The following is a 22,550-nucleotide window of genomic DNA, read 5'->3' as shown; positions in this document are numbered from 1 at the left end:
CTGTATATATATATATACATATATACTGTATATATATATATATATATATATATATATATATATATATATATATACATATATACTGTATATATATATATATATATATATATATATATATATATATATATATATGTGTGTGTGTGTGTGTGTGTGTGTGTATACAGTATATATAAATTTTCCTTTTACCTATAAACTATTATAATATCTACTGAAGAAATTCAAATCTGCGTTGATATAACACCAGCCTATTTTGCATGACTTCAGAATTATTTATCCGTCTATCGCATCTTCGTATATGGATCAGAAATAATACCTTTTTTAATCTATTATCTGTTCCCCAAATGAAATGAGCAATAATGACTTTTATATAGAGGAAATGGTCATAAATTCGTTTATTTGTTAGTTAATTACTGGTAAAACTGGTTCATCCTTTTACATTACTTGCTTTGATTGAAATGACCTTAATACAAAGCAAAAGTATCTAGAAGTCTGGGGTTCTCTTTACATAAACACACACACCCATATATATATATATATATATATATATATATATATATATATATATTTATATATATACATATATATATATATATATATATATATATATATATATATATATATATATATATATATATATATATATATCATCAACCTTTACTAGTTCCCTGCAGGACAAAGGCCTCAGACATGCACTTTCACTCGCTTCTGTTTATGGTCTCTATGCCAGTCAATAGCCGCAAATTTTCTTAGTTCGTCAATCCATCCTCTTCTCTTCCTCCCCTGCTTCATTTATAATCTCTACGGACACATTCTGTTGTTTTCAATGTCCATTTATTGTCTGCCATTCTCATTGTATGTCCTGCCCAAGTTCATTTAATTCTTTTACATTTTGTTAGAATATCATCTACTTTAGTTTGTTTTCGTATTCCTGATACTCTTTTTCTGTCTCTTAGTGTTAATCCCAGCATTATCCTTTATATTGCTCTTTGAGTTGTAACTAGCTTATGTTTTAACTTTAGTAACGATCCAAATTTCTGAGGCATAAATTAATACTGCTAGGACCATATGATTAAATACTTTTCTTTTTAGAGAGAGTGGCATTTTACTTTCATAGTTTTATTTTGTTACCAAAAGCTCTCCACCCATGCTTATCCTTTTTTTAATTTAGTGTCTCATATCCTGGGGAAACATCTACTCTTTGCCATAGGTACATAATTCATTAACAATTTCAAAAGGTTTGTCCATAACTCTAGTTTGATGTCTTTCTGCATTTTCATTGATCATTATCTCAGTTTTACTCATATAAATTTTCATTCATATATTTTTTTTCTCTATTCAAATCTTCTATCATCTTTTGCAATTCCTCCCCTGATTCACTAAAGAGAACTATGCCATCATCAAATCTCAAGTTATTAAGGTATTCTTCTTTAATGTTAATTCCTAAATCTAGATTTTTAAATCTTCTTCTAGGCATGCTGTGAATAATTTAGAAGAGATGGGATCTCCCTGTCTAACTCCTTTCTCAATGGGAATTTTTCCACTCTCTTTATGTAATTGGGCTTTCATTATTGCTAAAGTTTCTACAGAATCAAAAGTTTTTCCATAATCTATAAATAACATACATAGTTGTTTGTCATACTCTGTTGGTTTTTCCATTAGCTGGTTAATTACATGGATATGGTCAGTTGTAGAATACCTGCTTCTAAAGCCTGCCTGCTTTCTTGGTTGACTAAAGTCTAGTTGTCTTTCTATTCGGCCAAATTTGATATTTGTAAATATTTTATATATTACGTAGAGTAAACTTATTGGGAGGTAATTTTTCAGGTCTTTTGTATCTCCCTTTTGTGAATTAGTATAATGGTAATTTTTTTTTTCAAGCTGTAGGTTTAGTGCATTCTTGCAGACATTTGGTATAGAGTTCAACCAGTTTTAACTACTATGAAATCTACTCCATTTATTGTTATAACAATTGTCAGGCCATCTTCACCTGCTGCTTTGCCTCTTCCCATGCCTTCTAATGCTGTCCTTACTTATATTGTCACTTTCGGTACTGGCTCAGGTGTTTCATTACTTCTTTTGGTGAAGTTATTTCTTATATCACTATTGCTTAACATTCTATAGAAATACTCTGCAATTTTATCACTCTATCTCTATTGTGAATATTTCCATTTTCATCCTTTAAAGCAAACATCTGCTTTAGCCCTGTTCCAAGTCTTCTTTTCATCATTTTGATGCTTCTTCCTTTATTTAGTGTTTCCTGAATTTTGATCTGATTTTGTTTACAAATGTCTTAGGTTTTTATTTTGTTTATTTTTTTGGATAGTTCTGCTAATTTTACTTCATCTCACTTGGATTTCACCCTCATTTCCAATCTTCTCTTGATTAGGGTTTTGGTCTTTACTGATAGTTTTCCTTGATCTTGTTTAGAAACTCTTCAACCTATCTCTTGTGCTGATTCCAATACAAGTTTTGCTAAATTATTGTTCACTTCTTCTTTACTTGCTTCCATTTCAGCATGTAGCTGAGAGTACCTATTTCGTAGTGCTAAACTAATTTCATGAAATTTTCCTCTTATTACAGGAGTGTTTATTTTCTTTCTTAAAATCAAATTTTCTCTCTCTTTCCTTACATCTAAACAAATTTCTCTTCTCACCATTCTATGGTCGCTTGACATTAACTTGTTTAAAATTTACATTTTCAACTAAATTGACGTTTTGACTGAGAATAAATTATTTCATTTTTCGTTTCTCCATTTGTGCTTCTCCATGTCCTTTTTCTATGTTGCTTTTAATAAAAGAAGTTCTTTATTATTTTAAGATTTTTTTTTCAGCAAATTCTACAATCATGTATATATATATATATATATATATATATATATATATATATATATATATATATATATATATATATATAAAGAGAGAGAGAGAGAGAGAGAGAGAGAGAGAGAGAGAGAGAGAGAGAGAGAGAGAGAGAGAGAGAGAGAGAGAGAGAGAGAGAGAGATGCATATATGTTTATAGTTTTCTTAAGGATATATAAAATTCTGCTCTTCGACTAGTTTTACTTCCAATAATAATAATAATAATAATAATAATAATAATAATAATAATAATAATAGTAGTAGTAAAAGTAGTACTTATAATAATAATAATTATAATGATGATAATTTCACTACTACTATTACTACTACTACTACTACTACTACTACTAATAATAATAATAATAATGATAATAATAATAATAATTTTCCTACTACTGCTACTACTACTACTACTACTACTACTACTACTACTACTACTACTACTAATAATCATTCATTATACTTTGTCTGAGTGATACATTAAACATGTCGCCAGATCGCACAAGCACAGCAACAGAAAAGACATTGGAAGAGGAGTGTGTGAAATGGCAAGGTGTTGTATCGTGAGAACCTCTTGACATCCATACAGGTTTCGCAATTTGGTTTCCCTCGTTACTATAGACAGTATTGTAATGTGTTGTTAACTTTTGAAAGATTAAGGGAGAGATTAGCTACTTGGGAAGAAACATCTGCTTCGGGGAACTATAAAACTCCAGGACTCGGTAATCCTCAGCGCAGTTCTTCGACAGTCCTAAGGTAGGTTAAAGACTTAGAATTTGGTGGCTGTTTAGCAGATGTTAATGGATTTCTCATATTCAATATCTGTGACATTTTTTTTATATCAGACAGTTCTTCGAGGGTTTGAAAGGTATTTCATAATTGTGATTTCAGTCGCTTTTCAGATATGTTAGAGAAATTTTTTATATAATAATTTTCTTATTACTATCATTTCAACTTTATGGAGAATTTTCAAAACAGAAAATCAATCACTTTTCATATATATATGAAAGTATTTAAATCCATAAAAATATCTCATTAGTTATGATTGTACGAATAGGCAAGAATTTCTTCTTTGTTTTTGGTGAGGGGGAGAGTAAGGGGTCACAGCTAACTCCAAAAGAACCTGTTCCAGTCTTTCCCTGGTCTCTCTTTCAGGTCACTCGAAACAAATCCACCACAATGCTGAAGACGATCGTATTCCTGTCCCTTGGGGCCTTCATGGCATCTGCCAGCCCAACCCGTAAGTAGTAATCCTTATGTCTAGTTTTGTACATTTACTAATTCACAAAACTATACTCAAGGCTAAGAATCCATATCTCTCTCTCTCTCTCTCTCTCTCTCTCTCTCTCTCTCTCTCTCTCTCTCTCTCTCTCTCTCTCTCTCTCTCTCTCTCTCTCTCTCTCTCTCTCTCTCTCGACATGAAAATCCATAATTCTGACCAAATTTTCGCTTCATTTATCGAAAGGAGAATTTAATCCAGCCTGAGTTTACGCTGATTGAATAATGATGAATCAAGTGAATCACCTGTTGTAATGCCATTATTTGATAGAATATGTATTATATATATCGCCTGTTATTATGGCAGTATTTGATGGAATAGGTAGTACCTAAATCTTAATGCTTTTATTCAAATATTTTCATTATCAAAATTGAATAACATCAAAGAGTTTATCAGGACAAAGAGAAAAATTATTTCTGTTATTCATTTTTGGTAGACATGTTTATCATCGGCTTTCATGGTGCTAAGTTTCCTCATTGTATTTCTTCAGCTGTTGGCTTATTTGAGGCCGAGATAACAAAAGCTCTGCAAATGGTTTTCTCAGTTCTTGACCCAATAAGAGTGCCAAGTGTCACTGACCTCCACATCTCTACTGACCACAGCAGGTGAGCAGGGATGTTGGTATCTCACGTCAGAAGGGGGAGTGGGGGGGAGGGGGGTGGAATAAAGTTATTGTTTCCTGACAATAATTACTTCTAGAGCCAAGTTATGTTTGTTTATTTGTATGGTGAAAGATTTAAGTAAAAAAAAAAGGCTAGTTCATCAAGAAGTGTCATGTAACTTGATTTTATAAAATCATTATTTTTTTTTATGGTGGTAAGATTCTAAAAAATGCCGGTAACTTTGTGCGATGCTGAGTTTACTGAAATATAAAAAGCACTTGTTTAAACCTATATAAAGATTAGGCTTTTAATTAAACTAAAAAGAAACATGTAAGATAAAAAAAAAGAAACTTGAGCTGCTGAAATAAATAGTAATTATCTTAAGTGAGATGTCACTGTTCCTTGCCTCTAGCATTTCTCATTTGCAATCTTCTCAAGGATGTCATTAGCCATGGGGTCATTATTCCTTGTCTCATCAACATCACGTTGACCACTTGTACATTCTAGGACCTTATTCAAAGACATACAAATACAGTTACACACAATCTTATCCCCTCTCTTTTGCAGCATCTTTTTCTCCGCCACCGACGCTTCCATCACAGGTCTGTCCAGCATCGCCTGCACGAAGTTCACGCCACCGATATTGACAAAGAAAGTAAGTTCGTGTCTTGTTGATCTTGGTAATTGTGTATTTTCATGTTCTTACATACAACCATGCATATACATACCTACATGCATACATTAACTCATACATATACATACATACACACAACTTTAGATTTATTCAAACTGTATAAATAACTCACAAACATTGAAACTAGAGTTGAAAATTTCTTTGAAAAGTCACAAAATAAATTAGGACAGCATTTTGACGACTTTATTTCTAAATTCAGCCCACCCTATTTTATAACAATCACTTAACAATCGTTTTGATTTTGTAATCACAGACCGTCATGGCTATAAAGCTGGGAGATCTGAAGGGCAACACTCCTAGCTACACCATGACTGGAGACTTTGAAGGAGCATCCTACGAGGCTGCCGGTGTTGGAGAGTGAGCATTATTGGTCTCTTTCTTTGTTGTCAGGGGAAAATATCCTCTAGGAACAAGCCCCATGTCCCACGACTTTTGAACCCCCTTTCCCCAACGTCACCCCTTTGAACCCCTTGCCCCAACCTCTTTGAACTCCCAAGCTATAACCCACCCGTTTCAGCCCCCTCACCCTCAGCCCCTTTGACCACTTAGCCCTAACCCCACCCCATTTGAACCCTCTCACCCCACCCCCTTAGAACTCCCTAGCCATAACCTACCTCTTTGAACCTCCTCATCCCCGCCCATTTGAATCATCACATCCACCCCCTTTGGACCCTTTGCCTCAAATCCACCCCCTCTGAACCCTCTCCCCCCTCCCCTACCCCTTTGAACTCTTACCCCCACCCCATCCCTTTGAACCCCCTCACCTTGAACCCCATCCCACCATCAACCAAGTAACGAATAACAAAGGCCAACCAAATGGGGATTTGATTTCTTTGAGAAAAGACGAAATAGCAATAAAAAAAAAATTATTCAATTTCCCAAGAGTTGGTCAGTTACATTTCTCAAAATATAGACAAGAATTAAATATCATTCCCATGCCAATTAAAGCAATCGACGTCACGTACCCCTTGCCATATCAAACACCATCAAAGAGAGGTATCTTGCGAATGAATTGAAATCATTCCATGATTTCTTTATCTATAATGGTTCAGATTCAGGATTAGAACTTAGCCTTTGCAACGGCTCCTCCTAGGTTCCTGGGTGATGTGTCTCAGTTTTAGACATTACTTTCTTTTGTTATATTTTGTCTTTTCCAACACATGTAATAAAGTAATTCTTTTTCTTCTTCTTTATCTTTTCAATATTATTTTTATTGAATAATAATTCTCCCACTCTACCATCCCTGACAATTCCAGAATTTCCATTTCCGGCTTGGCATTCACGACTGAGTTTAAAACCGAAAGCTACGGCATGTCTCCCGTGTCCGTCTGCATAATGCCCAACACCCTCGAATTGACGCTCTCTGCCGACGAAATTTTGGTAAGTAAAAACTATTGTCTTTCCACCATATCTAAAATTATGTTTTACTATGGAAAAGTTTATCTTGTATAAATGCATTCATAATTTATTTTAGAAATGTCCCTTTATATAATAGCAGCTGCAAATCTTTATAGGAGCGTGTGTCTATATTATAACAAGTGACTTATCACTAAAACTTCTATTCATATAAACACAAATATAGTTCATTATAGAAATGTCTGGTGCCTATTCTTTTATTTGGGGGAAAATTGTACTCAATACTTTTCATAGCCAAATAGGTATGACTTAATTTCATATTATACTCTGTATCCTCCGCAGGCCAACTTCGAAGGCGCCGACGAGATCAACCAAGACATCAACGAACACGGCCCCGCCCTCCTGAAGCAGATTGAAGACCAGTTGAATGCTGTAGCACCTGTGATTGAATCTGGCCTCAATGCCGTTTTGTGCAGGAAAATCTAAAGGTTATTTTCACTCCCATCTGGAATCCAATGTCTCTTTTTAATTCATTTTGGAATGTAATGTATTTTGATAAGCTTAATTAAAATTCTAGTTTTCTTACATATACATTTTATTCTTATTCACGATTGACTCTTTGCAAATATTTTTACCTTTACTCTTTTATGAAAACCTAATCTAATATCGTTGATTTTCAATGCATCTGACCGACTGATACAGTCATGGTTCTGAAAATTAATGTTTTTAAGAATGTATTTTACCTGTACCATCTTTTTAGTTTTAAAGGATAAAAAGCTCACTGTACTATTTAACAAAGTGATTTCTAAATTAGAAAATATTGGAACCATATTCAGCCAGTAATTTCTTCTTCTTCGTAAATTGTTCTCTAATATTAGGTATTGCCATAGCCTCTGTACCATAGTCTGAGTGTCTTAGCTTAGACTTTTCTTGTTTGAGGGTACACACATACACACTATTCTATCTTTATCCTTATTTCCTTTTCTCACTTGGCTATTTTCCCTTTTGTAGCCCTTGGACTTATTACAGCATTGTACTTTTCTAACTAGGGTTGTAGCTTAGCTGGTAATAAAAATAATAACAAATATTTGAGTTGAAACCATTGATCTTACTCTCTCATTCGCAAACTCCATCACCGAATTACTGTACCAGATTACATAGCCTATTGGAAACGTCACTTTCTGGCGATCAACGGACTGGGATTCGAGTTCCGTTAAAACTCGATAATTTCTTGTAGTGTCTTCAAACTCACCTTCCTTATGAGTTAAGGATGGGAGCCCTGGGGGAGCCTATAAGTCTACCTGCTAAGTCATCAGCAGCCATTGCCTGATCCTTCTTGGTCCTAGCTTGCGTGGAGAGTGGGCTTGGGCGCTGATCATAAGTATATATATGGTTAGTCTCTCGAGCATTCCCCTGCTTGCTAGGGCAATGTCACTGTTCCTTGCCTCTGCCATTCACGAGAGGCCTTTAAAACCTTTTAAAAACCTCCCTGGTCCTAGCTTGTGTAGAGTGGGGCTCGGGCACTGATCATAAGTATATATGGTCAGTCTCTAGGGTATTGTCACTGTTTCTTGCTTCTGCCATTCATGAATGGTCTTTAAGTTCTTAAATATCGCAATGTTCCGGAACCAGCTACAGGAAAATACAAATATCAAGATATATATATATATATATATATATATATATATATATATATATATATATATATATATATATATATATATACAGACACACACACACACACACACATATATATATATATATATATATATATATATATATATATATATATATATATGTATATATATATATATTCAGGGAGAATTTAAAATGTAAGACGTGTTAAAAAGGATTCATTGATAATAATTGGGATTTAAGTATACTGTATATCATGTGTAGCCTATGTGTCTATAAATATAAATATGCATGGTATATTCATTATAACCTTACGAGTATACCACGTAATGGAGTTCAGTATATACAACGAAAACACTTTTTTTTTTTTGTGACCAATGCATATGATCTCTCTCTCTCTCTCTCTCTCTCTCTCTCTCTCTCTCTCTCTCTCTCTCTCTCTCTCTCTCTCTCTCTCTCTCTCACACACAGCATTGGAGCACTGATATTCCCCATAATTTCAACAGTCCGACTATATTAAATTTTTAACGATGAATTTTGTCGTCTGTCTAGGATTTCCGGATCTTCAAAGACGAGAATAAGTATAGGAATTATACTGTTTATTTCTTAAAGATTGATATTACGCTGCCGTCAGTAATTATGTTAAATTACGTGGAATCAAAAGAGATATATATTGAAAATGATTCCTATCTAAGAAAAATATAATTTTTTTTTCAACCTATAGAGGATATTTCTATTAGTTATTATTACTTTGATATTTATATAAAACAGTGATAGACTTACTATCTCTTTTCGTAATTTAATATTCAGCGTGTTATGTAATTAGATACATACGCATATTTACACATATAAACATAAAAATACGCAACTTCTTCATTTCACTGTCATCATTAAGTCCAACATGAAAAAGGTGGAATTACTTGAACCTCAAACATTAGTAAACCAGCGATTCAAGCTAAAGGTTAAGTTAAATAATCTACGGACTTTTCTTGCCACATATGAATATCTGTTGGTTCAGAAACTTTATTCGATTACAGTCCCATAAACAATTGAATCAATCGGTCGTAAACAGAGTTGTGGTTCTTCTGCCTTCAAGTAAGATACTGATTTTTTTATCATTTTGGTCATCTTTTACTTGAAAGATAAATACCGTTTCTATAAGATTGACTTCCTCTTTCTAATCTTACGTTGAATTCCATATACTTTCGATTCGTATATTTAATGAAAATAACAGGAAATAAGGAAGAAACTGTAAAGCGCAGTGGTTGATAATCCTTATATTCTAACGATTATCTCTAATTAATCCCAAATAATTCTTTTAGGATCTTCTTCTTCTTCTTCTTCTTCTTCTTCTTCTTCTTCTTCTTCTTCTTCTTCTTCTTCTTCTTCTTCTTCTTCTTCTTCTTCTTTTCCCACCTTTATGTGGGGTCGATGTTTCTGGTCAGCTTTCTCCATCTACCTCTGTCCCACACTTCATCACCGGTTAATCCCTTCGATCGAAGGTCATCCTTGATACAGTCCACCCACCTTCGCTTTGGTCTCCCTCTCCTTCTCGTTCCAGTACCTCCATGAACAGTATATTGGGAGGAGAGTGATGGAAATGGAGGTACAGGGAACGAGAAGGAGAGGGAGACCAAAAGCGAAGGTGGATGGACTGTATAAAGGATGACCTTCGATCAAAGGGATTAACCGGTGATGATGTGTGGGACAGAGGTAGATGGAGAAAGCTGGTCAGAAACATCGACCCCACATACAAGTGGGAAAAGATGCAAACAAAGAAGAAGAAGAATCCTAAAAGAATTATTTGTTTCTTTCATGAAGTTACGTTGAAGATGTTCTAAAACTGGACATGACAATAATTAAGCTATATGAATAAAATGTTTTACTCTAGCATTTTTTCCTAAATTTGTTGAAAATTATTTGTTTTTACGTAATAAAGGGAACCTAAACTTTTATTTATGGGTTTTACGCCATTTTCGATTTTCAGTTAATAAATATGCATTGCTGCACGTGGGAATATGCATATACATGCACACACAACTCAATGTGTGAGTAAGCTTACATGCATGATTGTATTGAGAGAGAGAGAGAGAGAGAGAGAGAGAGAGAGAGAGAGAGAGAGAGAGAGAGAGAGAGAGAGAGAGAGAGAGAGAGAGTGGTGGGAGACTTGTATTTTTCATGTGTCTTATAAACGCTCTATTATTCGTCTAAATTGTTTCATTGAATTTCTTCTGAATATCCAGAAAAGAACAATCTTTACAGATACATAATCCGTCATGACAGGATATGTTGATTGTATATTTGAATAGTTGGGAGGACAAATAGATTCTGATAAGGCCTTCTTGAAGAAGCTCACGTCCGATAGATGAATAGATAGATGAGTAAAATTGTCAATACTAGATAGATAGATAGATCAGGAAAATGGAAATACTTCCTGGAAACTATGGATTAATCAGATGGAAAGATAGATAGATAAAAGGCCCGTAGTCCTTCCTGGCGAATGCAGTGTTAATATCATAAGCTCTGACAATACAGAAAAACCTCTGAACCACCTTTGGTTTTCTGATTGTACTTATCATGAAATGCTCCCCCTCAAAAGAAGAAGAAGAAAAAGAAAAAAAGGGTGAATTTGAGATAAATATTAGTTTTCAGTACCATCAAAAATCTAGAAATATCAAGAAGTATGACCTGTAAACAGGAGTACAAAGTAGTACAGGGTTGTTGGTTAATCAATAATTCGGTTCTACTGGAAAACCACTTACTGTACTTTATGTGAGTACTCTCATTGCAAGTCTACAATGGATTTCTGTCGGTTCAGGAAGAATAACAAACTATGATAAAATTTAAGTACTGCCATGATTATCACTAATGTTATCGAAAACAAATACATATCCCGGATCTAATAATGAACATTTACCTTATTCTGGGATCGAACCTGGGATTTCTCAAAGAAAGATACCTGAAAATTGTTGCGAAATAACTCGAGTGTATATATATATATATATATATATATATATGTGTGTGTGTGTGTGTGTGTGTGTGTATGCATATATATGTATATAAATGCATATGTATATATATATATATATATATATATATATATATATATATATATATATAAATATATATGTGTGTGTGTGTGTGTGTGTGTGTGTGTGTGTGTGGATGTGTGTTTGCATAATAACTTATTGAGTAAATGGATGTTTGTATTGATTAATAAACAGTTTTCAAACAGAGACAACGTCAGAAGAAAGACGGGGTAACATTGCCAGCAAGATCTTCTTTCACATCTCGCCCCTCCCCTTCCCCCCCAAACTACCCGTCTCAATTAGCCCCTGGCTTTAGACACAGACAATTCATGCCTTTGAAAAGCAAATATTAATAACTTATTATCAGAAATAATTGTCAATGTTAGGAACGCGAGTATTTACCTGTCAACAATAAATAAATGACAGTCAATTTTGAAATAAGGAGTTAGTTGACACTGAATCTTAAGTCTTTGTCATATATGTTTCTGATTTCCTTATTGCAGCCCAACAAAACTTTCTTCAATCTAATTACCATTATTATTAATTGCTAAGCTACAACCCTAGTTAGAAAAGCTGGTTGCTATAAGCCTAAGGGCTCCAACGGGAATAATAGCCAAGTGAGGAAAGAAACAAGGAAAAGTATCCAAGGGATATTATGAAAAGTTACCAAAATTCTTTTTCAAAGAATTGGATCCAGGACTCGAACGTTTACCAACAAAATATATCCAGCTTGAGAAGTTAAATTTCTTTTTTTTTTTATTATCTCGATAGGTCAATAACGTTTCTGACAGACGCCGTAAAAAAGTTATAAGCTCGAATGGAAAGAACTTAGAAGACGTGGTTCAGATTGGACTGTGCTGATTCAGTGGCAGTAGTGGAAGAAATAAAGAGTTTAAATGTCATGGATATATGAGAGGACAATTAAGAAGAGCAAAAATGTGTACAAGGATTGTCGATGATAGCTAATGAGGGTATTCATTAGAAGTATGAAGGGACAATTAGATTCCATTCTGAAGGAAGAGACTATGTTGAGTCCATAGGAAGAGGCTAAGGAGCTGTCAAAGAAGTGGCTTTAGAGTTCTTGGGAAGTGGCTAATGAGCTGTCAAAGAAGCAGCTGTTTTCAGAAAGTTTTAAGGAGGTTTTCAGAAAGTTTTAAGGAGCTGTTTTCAGATAGTTTTAAGGAGCTGTTTTCAGAAAGTTTTAAGGAGCTGTCAAGAAGTGGCCTTAGAGTTCTTGGGAAGTGGCTAAGGAGCTGTCAAAGAAGTGGCTATTTTCAGAAAGTGTGGCTAAGGAGCTGTCACGAAGTAGCTTTAGAGTTCTTGGGAAGTGGATAAGGAGCTGTCAAAGAAGTAGCTATTGTCAGATAGTGTTGTTAAGGAGCTGTCAAGAAGTGGCTTTAGAGTTTTTGGGAAGTGGCCAAGGAGCTGTGAAAGAAGTAGATATTTTCAGAAAGTGTTGTTAAGGAGCTGTCAAGAAGTGGCTTTAGAGTTCTTGGGAAGTGGCCAAGGAGCTTTCAAAGAAGTAGCTATTTTCAGATAGTGTTGTTAAGGAGCTGTCAAGAAGTGGCTTTAGAGTTTTTGGGAAGTGGCCAAGGAGCTGTGAAAGAAGTAGATATTTTCAAAAAGTGTTGTTAAGGAGCTGTCAAGAAGTGGCTTTAGAGTTTTTGGGAAGTGGCCATGGAGCTGTGAAAGAAGTAGATATTTTCAGAAAGTGTTGTTAAGGAGCTGTCAAGAAGTGGCTTTAGAGTTTTTGGGAAGTGGCCAAGGAGCTGTGAAAGAAGTAGATATTTTCAGAAAGTGTTGTTAAGGAGCTGTCAAGAAGTGGCTTTAGAGTTTTTGGGAAGTGGCCATGGAGCTGTGAAAGAAGTAGACATTTTCCGAAAGTGTTGTTAAGGAGCTGTCAAGAAGTGGCTTTAGAGTTTTTGGGAAGTGGCCAAGGAGCTGTGAAAGAAGTAGATATTTTCAGAAAGTGTTGTTAAGGAGCTGTCAAGAAGTGGCTTTAGAGTTTTTGGGAAGTGGCCATGGGGCTGTGAAAGAAGTAGATATTTTCAGAAAGTGTTGTTAAGGAGCTGTCAAGAAGTGGCTTTAGAGTTTTTGGGAAGTGGCCAAGGAGCTGTGAAAGAAGTAGATATTTTCAGAAAGTGTTGTTAAGGAGCTGTCAAGGAGTGGCTTTAGAGTTTTTGGGAAGTGGCCAAGGAGCTGTGAAAGAAGTAGATATTTTCAGAAAGTGTTGTTAAGGAGCTGTCAAGAAGTGGCTTTAGAGTTTTGGGAAGTGGCTAAGGAGCTGTGAAAGAAGTAGATATTTTCAGAAAGTGTTGTTAAGGAGCTGTCAAGAAGTGGCTTTAGAGTTCTTGTGAAGTGGCCAAGGAGCTGTGAAAGAAGTAGCTATTTTCAGATAGTGTTGTTAAGGAGCTGTCAAGAAGTGGCTTTAGAGTTTTTGGGAAGTGGCCAAGGAGCTGTGAAAGAAGTAGATATTTTCAGAAAGTGTTGTTAAGGAGCTGTCAAGAAGTGGCTTTAGAGTTTTTGGGAAATGGCCATGGAGCTGTGAAAGAAGTAGATATTTTCAGAAAGTGTTGTTAAGGTGCTGTCAAGAAGTGGCTTTAGAGTTCTTGGGAAGTGGCCAAGGAGCTGTGAAAGAAGTAGATATTTTCAGAAAGTATTGTTAAGGAGCTGTCAAGAAGTGGCTTTAGAGTTCTTGGGAAGTGGCCAAGGAGATGTGAAAGAAGTAGATATTTTCAGAAAGTATTGTTAAGGAGCTGTCAAGAAGTGGCTTTAAAGTTCTTGGGAAGTGGCCAAAGAGCTGTGAAAGAAGTAGATATTTTCAGAAAGTGTTGTTAAGGAGCTGTCAAGAAGTGGCTTTAGAGTTTTTGGGAAGTGGCCAAGGAGCTGTGAAAGAAGTAGATATTTTAAGAAAGTGTTGTTAAGGAGCTGTCAAGAAGTGGCTTTAGAGTTTTTGGGAAGTGGCCAAGGAGCTGTGAAAGAAGTAGATATTTTCAGAAAGTGTTGTTAAGGAGCTGTCAAGAAGTGGCTTTAGAGTTTTTGGGAAGTGGCCAAGGAGCTTTCAAAGAAGTAGATATTTTCAGAAAGTGTTGTTAAGGAGCTGTCAAGAAGTGGCTATTGAGTTCTCGGGAAATGGCTATAGAGATTCCATTCAAGTTCCTAAGAATATCTTCCATACATGACGTGGTTACGTTTTCACTTTATGATAGCAATTGGATAATTCTTTTCTGCAGGAAATTATTATGACGTTCTCTTCAATAGAAATTTGATAAGAAGCTCTCTAAAAGATGAGGGCAGGAAGTTTAATGCAATTGTATTTCGTCCTTCTTTCATCTGTCGGCAGTGCTATATCTCCAAGTTTCTCACCAGTAACAAGAATATCCGCTAGTCTTAGTAGTGATATTTTTACCCAAATTATTACCACACTCGTCAATGTGCCTGTTAGCTCAGTTGGCAGAGCGCCAGAACATCCAAGCAACCCTCTGGAGGTCACAGGTTCAAGTCCTGTACAGGCTAAAACTTTTCCTTTTAGACAATGAATCAAATTCTCCCTTAATTCAACTCTGAGAATATGTTACAATCGAAAGTAATGATAAAAAGAAAGCAACTTCATGTTTTATACCTTTGAAGGGTTTAAATATAGCCTACTTAAAAGAGGGAGATAATGGAAAATGATATAGTTCTAAGCGAAAGTGGTTAGTGGAAGATAGAAATGTCTTCGCTATTTCATACAGTTCCTCTTCACTTGTAGTGGCATAAAAACTAAATTGATTTTCTGCTTGCAATTAAGTGACTGAATTCTCTTCTTTTTGAAGCGGACAAGAAGTTATCCTCTACTTGGAGTGAATGTAAAATTATTTACATAAAAACGTCAACGAAGTCACTTTTTACAGGAAGTACTTCAGACGTTTTTTCCACAACAAAGAACGTAAAATTAGTTCTCTACCTTAAAGCTCTCTTTTACGTGAAGTTTTTGAAATATTCTATATAAGAAGTTGCTAAGAATATCTTTCTTACATGAAGTGGTTCAGAAGTTTTCCTCACGTGGTATCAATTAGAAATTTGTTTTCTGCACGAAGTATTTATGACGTTCTCTTTAATAGATATTATATCAGAATCTTTCTATAAGATGTTGCCAGGAAGTTCAATGCAATTGGGTTTCATCATTCATTCATCTGTTAGCAGTGCAGTACTTTCAAGTTTGGTACCAGTGACAAGAATAAACACTAGTCTCGATAGAGATCGATTTAAGCAATCTAATACCACTTATTTAGATATGCCTGTTAGCTCAGTTGGCAGAGCGCCAGATCCTCTAAAAAGCACCCTCTGGAGGTCACAGGTTCGATTCCTGTACAGGCTAAAACTTTTACTCAAAGTAAAGCGTCAATCTTTACCTTCACCAACTTCTAATTGACAACTATTTCAGAGCGGTCTCCTTTTAGAAATGTGGCAATATGACAGTTATTCATTTACAGAACAAGTGACTACAGATTCAAATAGTTTGTTTTCATTGCAATCAAGAAAACATTATTCAATGGCGTCAAATTAAGTTTAAGATGTCTAATTAATTTTCTGAGGAAAATTTGAGACTAGTACAGGACTTGTGCCTATGACCTCCGGAAAGTGATGAAGTTGGGGCAGCTAACGCTGTGCCAACTGACACTTTACAGATATATCAAATAGGTACAGTTGGGAACAGGAGTACCTGGCACTTTTTGCTCTAAGGAGGAGCACCCTGTCACATCCTTACTGCTCTGCAAGTAACCAAATCGGTTATAGCTTTTTTAAACCGCCATCTGTTGACTGCGATACTGTCATTCTAGTCATTAGTTCGCTCAGAGTCAGATGTGTACGGATCCGTTTTATAAAGGATACACTATAGCCACTCCAAAAATAGGAGACCCAACTGATTGCAATAATTACAGAGGCATAACACTCACGTCAGTTGTTATGAAAATATGTAGTATGCTTATTCTAAAGAGACTGGAGAGTAAAATTGATGAAAAGCTGAGAGATGAACAAGGTTGAAGTTGCAATGACCAAATTTTCATTTTGAGACATGTTGTACATTAATGCATAGAATATAGAAATTCCCTTTTGATGGCATTTGTGTACTATGAAAAAGCCTTCGATAGTGTGCACCGGTCAATTTTGTGGAGAATCCTGCATTATTATGAGATTCCTCTTAAATATGTAAATTTGATTAAGTCTGTTCATGAGCATAGCAAGTGCAAAGTTAATGTAAATGGAGTCTTATCAAATGAATTTCCAGTAAACAGCGGAGTGTGTTGTCACCTATGTTGTTTATCCTCCTCATAGATTTTGAAGTGCGTAAAACAGTCAAGAGATGGTGGAGAAGGATTGAAGTGGATTGGTGATAGGAATTTGGCAGACCTAGAGTATGATAATGATGCTGGTCTTGTTAGCAGAACACTACAGATTTGCAATGCTTGCTTACCAGAATGCATGAAATATCAGACGAGGTTTGGCTGAAGATAGATAGAATAAAGACATAGATGATGAGAACGGAGTATGCAATGGAAGATGAAATATCATTGGAAGGAAAAAGGATTAATGAGGCAGAATAATTTTATTTAGGAACTATGATCTCCAATACAAGGCCTTTAGAATTAGAGTTTAGTAAAAGATTGAAAAAAAGCGAATCAGACAATGGTAGGATAATTAATATGATATTCTTTTGTGCTCATAAACTTTGGTTTCAAATATGAGGCACTCATCTGAGCTCTCTATCACTGGTCTTAAGAAGCCAATAATGTTGAAACGCGATGCCATCCCTAGGCCCGGGGGAATGGCGGTGTATAATTGGACTGACTACCTTATTTCTCATAAATCCTGCTATGAATGTAGATGTCATGACAACTTCCATTTGTGTTCAATCTACCGGAATCCTTGCATGGGTGATTCTAACTTCGATTGTCTTCTTACCATTATGGCTAAGATACAAAAAGATGATAGAAAGGCCTCTTTTGTCTTTGTTGGTGATTTCAATGCTCACCATAGGGAGTGGTTAAATTCTGTTTCTCCTACCGATCGCCATGGCTTAAGAGCATTAAACTTTGCCTCTGAATCAGGCTGCGAGCAATTCATAAGTGAAGCTACTCACAGGCCTGGTAACTGCTTGGACCTCGTATACACGGACTCTCCTGGCGTTATAACAAATAAGATTGGTTCTCCAGTTAGGACTTGCGATCATGGCTTGATTTTATTAGTAGTGAAGACTGAGCAGCCTGGCCCTGATGCATCTTACTCACGGAAGATTTATATGAAATATCAAGCAGACTAGAATGGAATTTTCCATGATCTTTTGGGCTTGAATTGGTCACAATTTTATAGTAGTGTTGATCCTGTAGTCCCTTTGAATGAGAATCTAGTCAAAATAATTGATAGGCATATCCCTTCTCGTGTACTAAGGTACCGAGTAAAGGACACCACAGTTCAATCATGATTGTAGACGTGCTTATCTGGAAAAGTAGGAGCCCTATCATCTTTGGAAGGGTAACAGATCAGATTTGACCTGGAATAACTATACTCAGCTTAGAGCTTTTGCTCAGAGAGTTTATACTTCAACTGAAAAGGAATACAATTTAACCATAAAAGAAACCCTTTCTAGTACAACCCAGGAGCATAAGTGATGGACTACCCTTAAATCTGCACTCTTTGGCGCAGATGCTACAGTTCCTCCTTTACTTAAACCAGATGGCTCTGTCCCTCACTGTCCAAAGGAAAAGGCAACCCTTTTGGCAGATGTGTTTGACAACAAACAGATTAATAAGAAATTCGAACTTCCTCATTCCTGTTTTCCTGAGGCTAAACTAACTAGTTTAGCTTTTCGATCTCGTGAAATTAAAGCTCTGTTGACGATGGACCTTGATGCTTATGGAGATGTTGACTCAAATGGTATTTTTCCTTTGTTTTTTATAGATTGCAGATTTCTTAGCTCCAAAGATATCTGTTATTTTGAGCAAGTTAGCAAGAAGAGGAGCTTTTAACACTTGTTGGAGAATTGGTAATGTTACTCCACTTTGTAAATGTGTTTGTGGTAGCTCAAGTCCAACTGATTACCGCCCAATTTCCATAACTCCCATATTAGAGTGGGAGCTAGGAGGGGTGAGCCTAGCTGAAACCCGAACCAATTTTACTTCCTACAACCAGTCAAATCACCTGTCAGAGAGTTTGAAATTGAAAGTCTGCCGGAGTTTGGGTGGTGGTTGTGGTCATGAGGCCTATTAATACACAGTTCTATAATTAGCCTAGAATAGCTGAAATGTGTACCATTCAATCACAGTCTAGAATTGTAGCATTTAACTTAACAAATGAAGAATGGATGGTGCCAGACATTTTATGCGGGGGAATGACCTTGCCAGACTTACGTAACTGACCCTTCCCAACTAGGCTAGATTAGCTGTAAAGCGAACCAGATAAAAACTATTGGAAAATGATCAGTAGATTCCCTTCTACAAGAAATGCATACTGCCAGACTGTTTCATTGGTGGGGTACCCCTGCCAGACACACCCAAAGTGCCACACCCAATAATTAGGCTAGGTCAGCTGAAAAGCGAACCAGATAAAAACTATTGGAAAATGATCAGCCGGTAACCTTGTATAAGAAATGCATAGTGCCAGACTATTTCAATGGCGGTGTACCCCTGCCAGACACAGCAAATGTTTCACATCCACAGTACAATAAAAACAGGGTCTTAGGAAATTTGCAACTTAAAAGAGTAAATTAACTAAATGTTTTCTGGTGACCTAGCCAGAGGTTGAATTTGTTTATTTGGCAATATTATGTTTTACGGTTTAAGGATTAGAATACAATAAGTTGGACAAGGTAAGGTGAATAGTTTTAATAACCTTTGAATTAAAAAAATATGTCTTTTTATATTTTCTATTCTAGTTGGATAGACCAAACTGACTGAATGAGTTGATTTAAATCCTGTGTATGAGCGTTATGTACATGTACATCACCAGACACAATGTGAAGCATGATCAAAGGACTATAAAACAATATAAAGTAAGCTGTCACTTCCGTCAATGCATGCAATGTCCATCGGGTCCATTTCCCATAGTTGACAATTTTTCAGATACCAGGAATGGACCAGGCAAGCCCTTCAAATCAATCCGAAGATCATGCCAACCCTCCAGGATGTTTAATGAATGATGAGGAAACCGCCCAGAATGAAGTTATGGACACTACACCTTCCACACTCCCCAATGAGGTACATCAGGCCATTGATCCGCTACTCTGAATCTTTTACCATTGATGGCTGATTTGGCTCTCATTTTGTTCAAAGAGCCCATGGCCAGGTTGCACGATCCTTTTTTTCATTAATGTTGGCATTAGTGCTAACGCCAGGATTTCAAAGTACTAAAAAGTCAACTGAATGTTATAAAATATCAAAAGTTGTAATACAGAATAAAAGTTGGTAAATTCAGTGTGATGAAACATGAAAAAATTTATTGTTTGGTGCATTGTAATTTACTTTTTAGCACTTTGATATGCTGGCGTTAGCGCTAACGCCATATTGAAAAATCTGATTGTGCAACCGGGCCCATATCTATAATGCTTATATAAGTCATTTCAAATAAGGATTACATGTACCGGCATTCATTCAGCAATTATCCGAAAACCCTCTTCAGCAGAGGAGGATTAACTCATTTTAAAAGACCAATAATAACCTTGCAATTGTAACAGAATATGATAGGATTTTAGTTTTTAGCTGTAAGAAAAGTTTTTTTTCTGAAACCCATAGCTTACCTTACCTGAAACGGCTTATCAATCATTAATCTTGTCAGTCATACTAGTAAAGTTTGATGGACCTCATCCTGAATCTCAAGATTAAGTCGAAAGTTTCTAAAGCATGTCATATCATATCACATTTCAGTTAGACACAAAATGCTTCATCTGTGGGCTTCATACAGATGATGACAGAAAGCTAAGGCCAGTTGAGACAACAGGACCGTCACTGAAGAATGCAGCAGCCAATCGATCTAAACTGACGAGTGACAAATTTGAAAATGCAACAAAACAGATTGAGGATGATGGAGTTGAGGGCAGAGTTTACCATCCTACTTGCTATCGACAATATGTTGCTGTAAAGAAGAGGCCTAGAAGTGAACAGGAGGAGGAAACAACTGCAAAGAGGCAAAGGGTTGAGACAAGAAGAACTAGTTCCTTGCCCGAGACTGAGCATCGTGGTATCTTGAAATCGAAATGCATATTTTGTGGTAAGGAAAGGAAAAAGAAGAAAGGAAAAGATGACCCCCTGATAAACGTTAGTACAAAAGATGGTTGTCGGACACTTTTTGAGCGTGCACCAAGGTCGAAGAACGAATATTTTAAGAACTTCATCATGAGCATGATGAGTGAAGCTGATTTAATAGCCAAGGAAGGAAAGTACCACAAGTCCTGCAGAATAGATTTCATGCATGAAACTGATATTAAGCAATCGAACTCTGGGTCATCAAGGGATGTCCACAAAAAGGCATATGGATCACTTTACAGTACAATACAACAGCAAGTCGTACAAAACAAGAGGTCACTGCTGATTTCATCATTGCTCAATAGATACAGAGAGGAATATTGCAGTAATGGTGGTGATTTCAAGGATGTTGCTTCATACACACCCCAAAATCTGAGTAGGAAGATTCAAGGTAGTTTTGGTGATAAGATCTGCATCACACTCGCTGATGCTCGGAGGGGGAATTACATTTACAATGCGTCGCTTTCTCAGGAGCAGGGAAAAGCACAGCTGTATGATGATGCCAGGGAATACGAAGAAAATGAAAAACTTACTTGGGCAGCTCTCCATCTCTGGTCTCAGATAATGCAACTTCCAAAATCAAAAACCTCTAATCCAGCCACTGTGCAAAACCTCAAGGAATGTTCACCAGATATACCAAAGCAAGTGGACCAATTCTTCAGGACCCTCTTAACTGGCATTCCACCAACATTTCAGGGTTCGCAGAAGGGAGCAATGGACAGAAAGGTGTCATCAATGGCATCAGATGCCATTTTCAATGTATCCCGTGGAACTATAAAGCTGTGGAAACACACTGTCATGGGTTTGGGATTAGCCTCTTTGACAGGGTCAAAAATAGCCTTGCAGGTTCTAAACAGAGCTGGTCACAGTCTCAGTTACAGCGAGACGAAGGAATTAGAGACTGAGTTTGCCTACTCCGTGTCATCGGATGGCCTCGATGCACCAGATGGTATTAGGCTTCTCCCTGATAGGGCCACTGGCTTCGTCTGGGACAACAATGATGCAAACGTGGAGACACTGGATGGGAAGTCAACACTTCACTCGACTGTTGGGCACACGTACCAAAATATAGCAGATGAGGACAGGGACCAACAGTGCAGTCAGATTCAGTACCGTGAAGAGAAGAATCGAAGAACTTTTGTGGGAAGTGATCAAGATATCCAGCCTTATCGAATGTCCCTGAAGATGGCTCAGTTTACCAAGATCACCACTGGCTAAGAGAAAGCAGGTTCCCAAAGATACCAGAAGAGCCTCACAACCCTAGATCTTTACTGGTTTCTCCAGGTCGAGAGAGGAAAGGTCCCTCTGTATGCTGGTTTCATGAGCAGATTTGAAACAGACCCCTTGCCACTCCAACGCATCTGCTACATGGACCCAATTTCAAAGTCGCCTACAGACAACTCAGTTGTCCGGGAAACTATGGTTCGAACACTGAATGTGGCCAAGGAAACAAAGCAAGAATACGCTTTTGTCACATACGATTTGTCAGTGGCGCTCAAGGCCTATTCAATCCAAGCCTTAGAATCACCCAAGTTCGACAAGCTGTTGATCTTGCTCGGCAACTTCCATGTGGAGCTAGCCTTTTATGGAGCCAACGGTACCATGATTGACGAGAGTGGGATAGAATTCATCTTAACTGAGGCAGATGTTCTCGCAGAGGGTTCAATGATGGGCTTTATCAAAGGCAAATTTTACAATCGTTGCACCAGACTCCATGAGTTACTCGCCACTGTCTTAGAGCAGAAGTTGTACCAACGATTTTTGCAGCAACTTTAACATGATGAACAGCATGCCTTCAATGATGCCCTGAACTGCA

At 36.5% G+C, this 22,550-nt stretch overlaps 3 protein-coding genes across 3 annotated transcripts in view; 2 read left to right on the top strand and 1 right to left on the bottom strand.

The window, feature by feature from the left end:
* The window catches only part of LOC137659542 (uncharacterized), a 439,525-nt gene that overhangs the window by 14,442 nt on the left and 402,533 nt on the right, over positions 1-22,550 (bottom strand). The gene's annotated exons all lie outside the window — the stretch shown is intronic.
* On the top strand, positions 3,555-7,331 carry LOC137659541 (uncharacterized). Its single transcript, XM_068394407.1, has 7 exons — positions 3,555-3,614; positions 4,014-4,098; positions 4,628-4,742; positions 5,307-5,394; positions 5,687-5,790; positions 6,690-6,813; positions 7,132-7,331. Exons 2-7 carry the CDS (start codon positions 4,038-4,040, stop codon positions 7,273-7,275), a joined length of 636 nt encoding a protein of 211 aa, XP_068250508.1. The 5' UTR covers positions 3,555-3,614; positions 4,014-4,037; the 3' UTR covers positions 7,276-7,331.
* Positions 15,118-21,952, top strand: LOC137614478 (uncharacterized). Its single transcript, XM_068344282.1, has 4 exons — positions 15,118-15,148; positions 15,557-15,792; positions 19,556-19,690; positions 20,357-21,952. The coding sequence occupies exons 1-4, from the start codon at positions 15,118-15,120 to the stop codon at positions 21,950-21,952; spliced, it is 1,998 nt and encodes a 665-aa protein (XP_068200383.1).

The sequence above is a fragment of the Palaemon carinicauda genome, chromosome 20 (assembly GCF_036898095.1).
Source record: "Palaemon carinicauda isolate YSFRI2023 chromosome 20, ASM3689809v2, whole genome shotgun sequence".
Lineage (NCBI taxonomy): Eukaryota > Metazoa > Arthropoda > Malacostraca > Decapoda > Palaemonidae > Palaemon > Palaemon carinicauda.
This window is presented reverse-complemented; position numbering and strand designations above follow the sequence as displayed.

What these genes read in the sequence shown, in the direction of transcription:
- LOC137659541 (XM_068394407.1), top strand. Translation starts at nt 4,038, where the DNA reads ATGCTGAAGACGATCGTATTCCTGTCCCTTGGGGCCTTCATGGCATCT. An exon ending in GGCATCTGCCAGCCCAACCC is followed by an intron (nt 4,099 to 4,627) that starts GTAAGTAGTAAT and finishes GTATTTCTTCAG; the next exon opens with CTGTTGGCTTATTTGAGGCC. An exon ending in CACCGATATTGACAAAGAAA is followed by an intron (nt 5,395 to 5,686) that starts GTAAGTTCGTGT and finishes TTGTAATCACAG; the next exon opens with ACCGTCATGGCTATAAAGCT.
- LOC137614478 (XM_068344282.1), top strand. Translation starts at nt 15,118, where the DNA reads ATGGAAAATGATATAGTTCTAAGCGAAAGTG. An exon ending in TATAGTTCTAAGCGAAAGTG is followed by an intron (nt 15,149 to 15,556) that starts GTTAGTGGAAGA and finishes TCTCTTTAATAG; the next exon opens with ATATTATATCAGAATCTTTC. An exon ending in CTTCCACACTCCCCAATGAG is followed by an intron (nt 19,691 to 20,356) that starts GTACATCAGGCC and finishes ATCACATTTCAG; the next exon opens with TTAGACACAAAATGCTTCAT.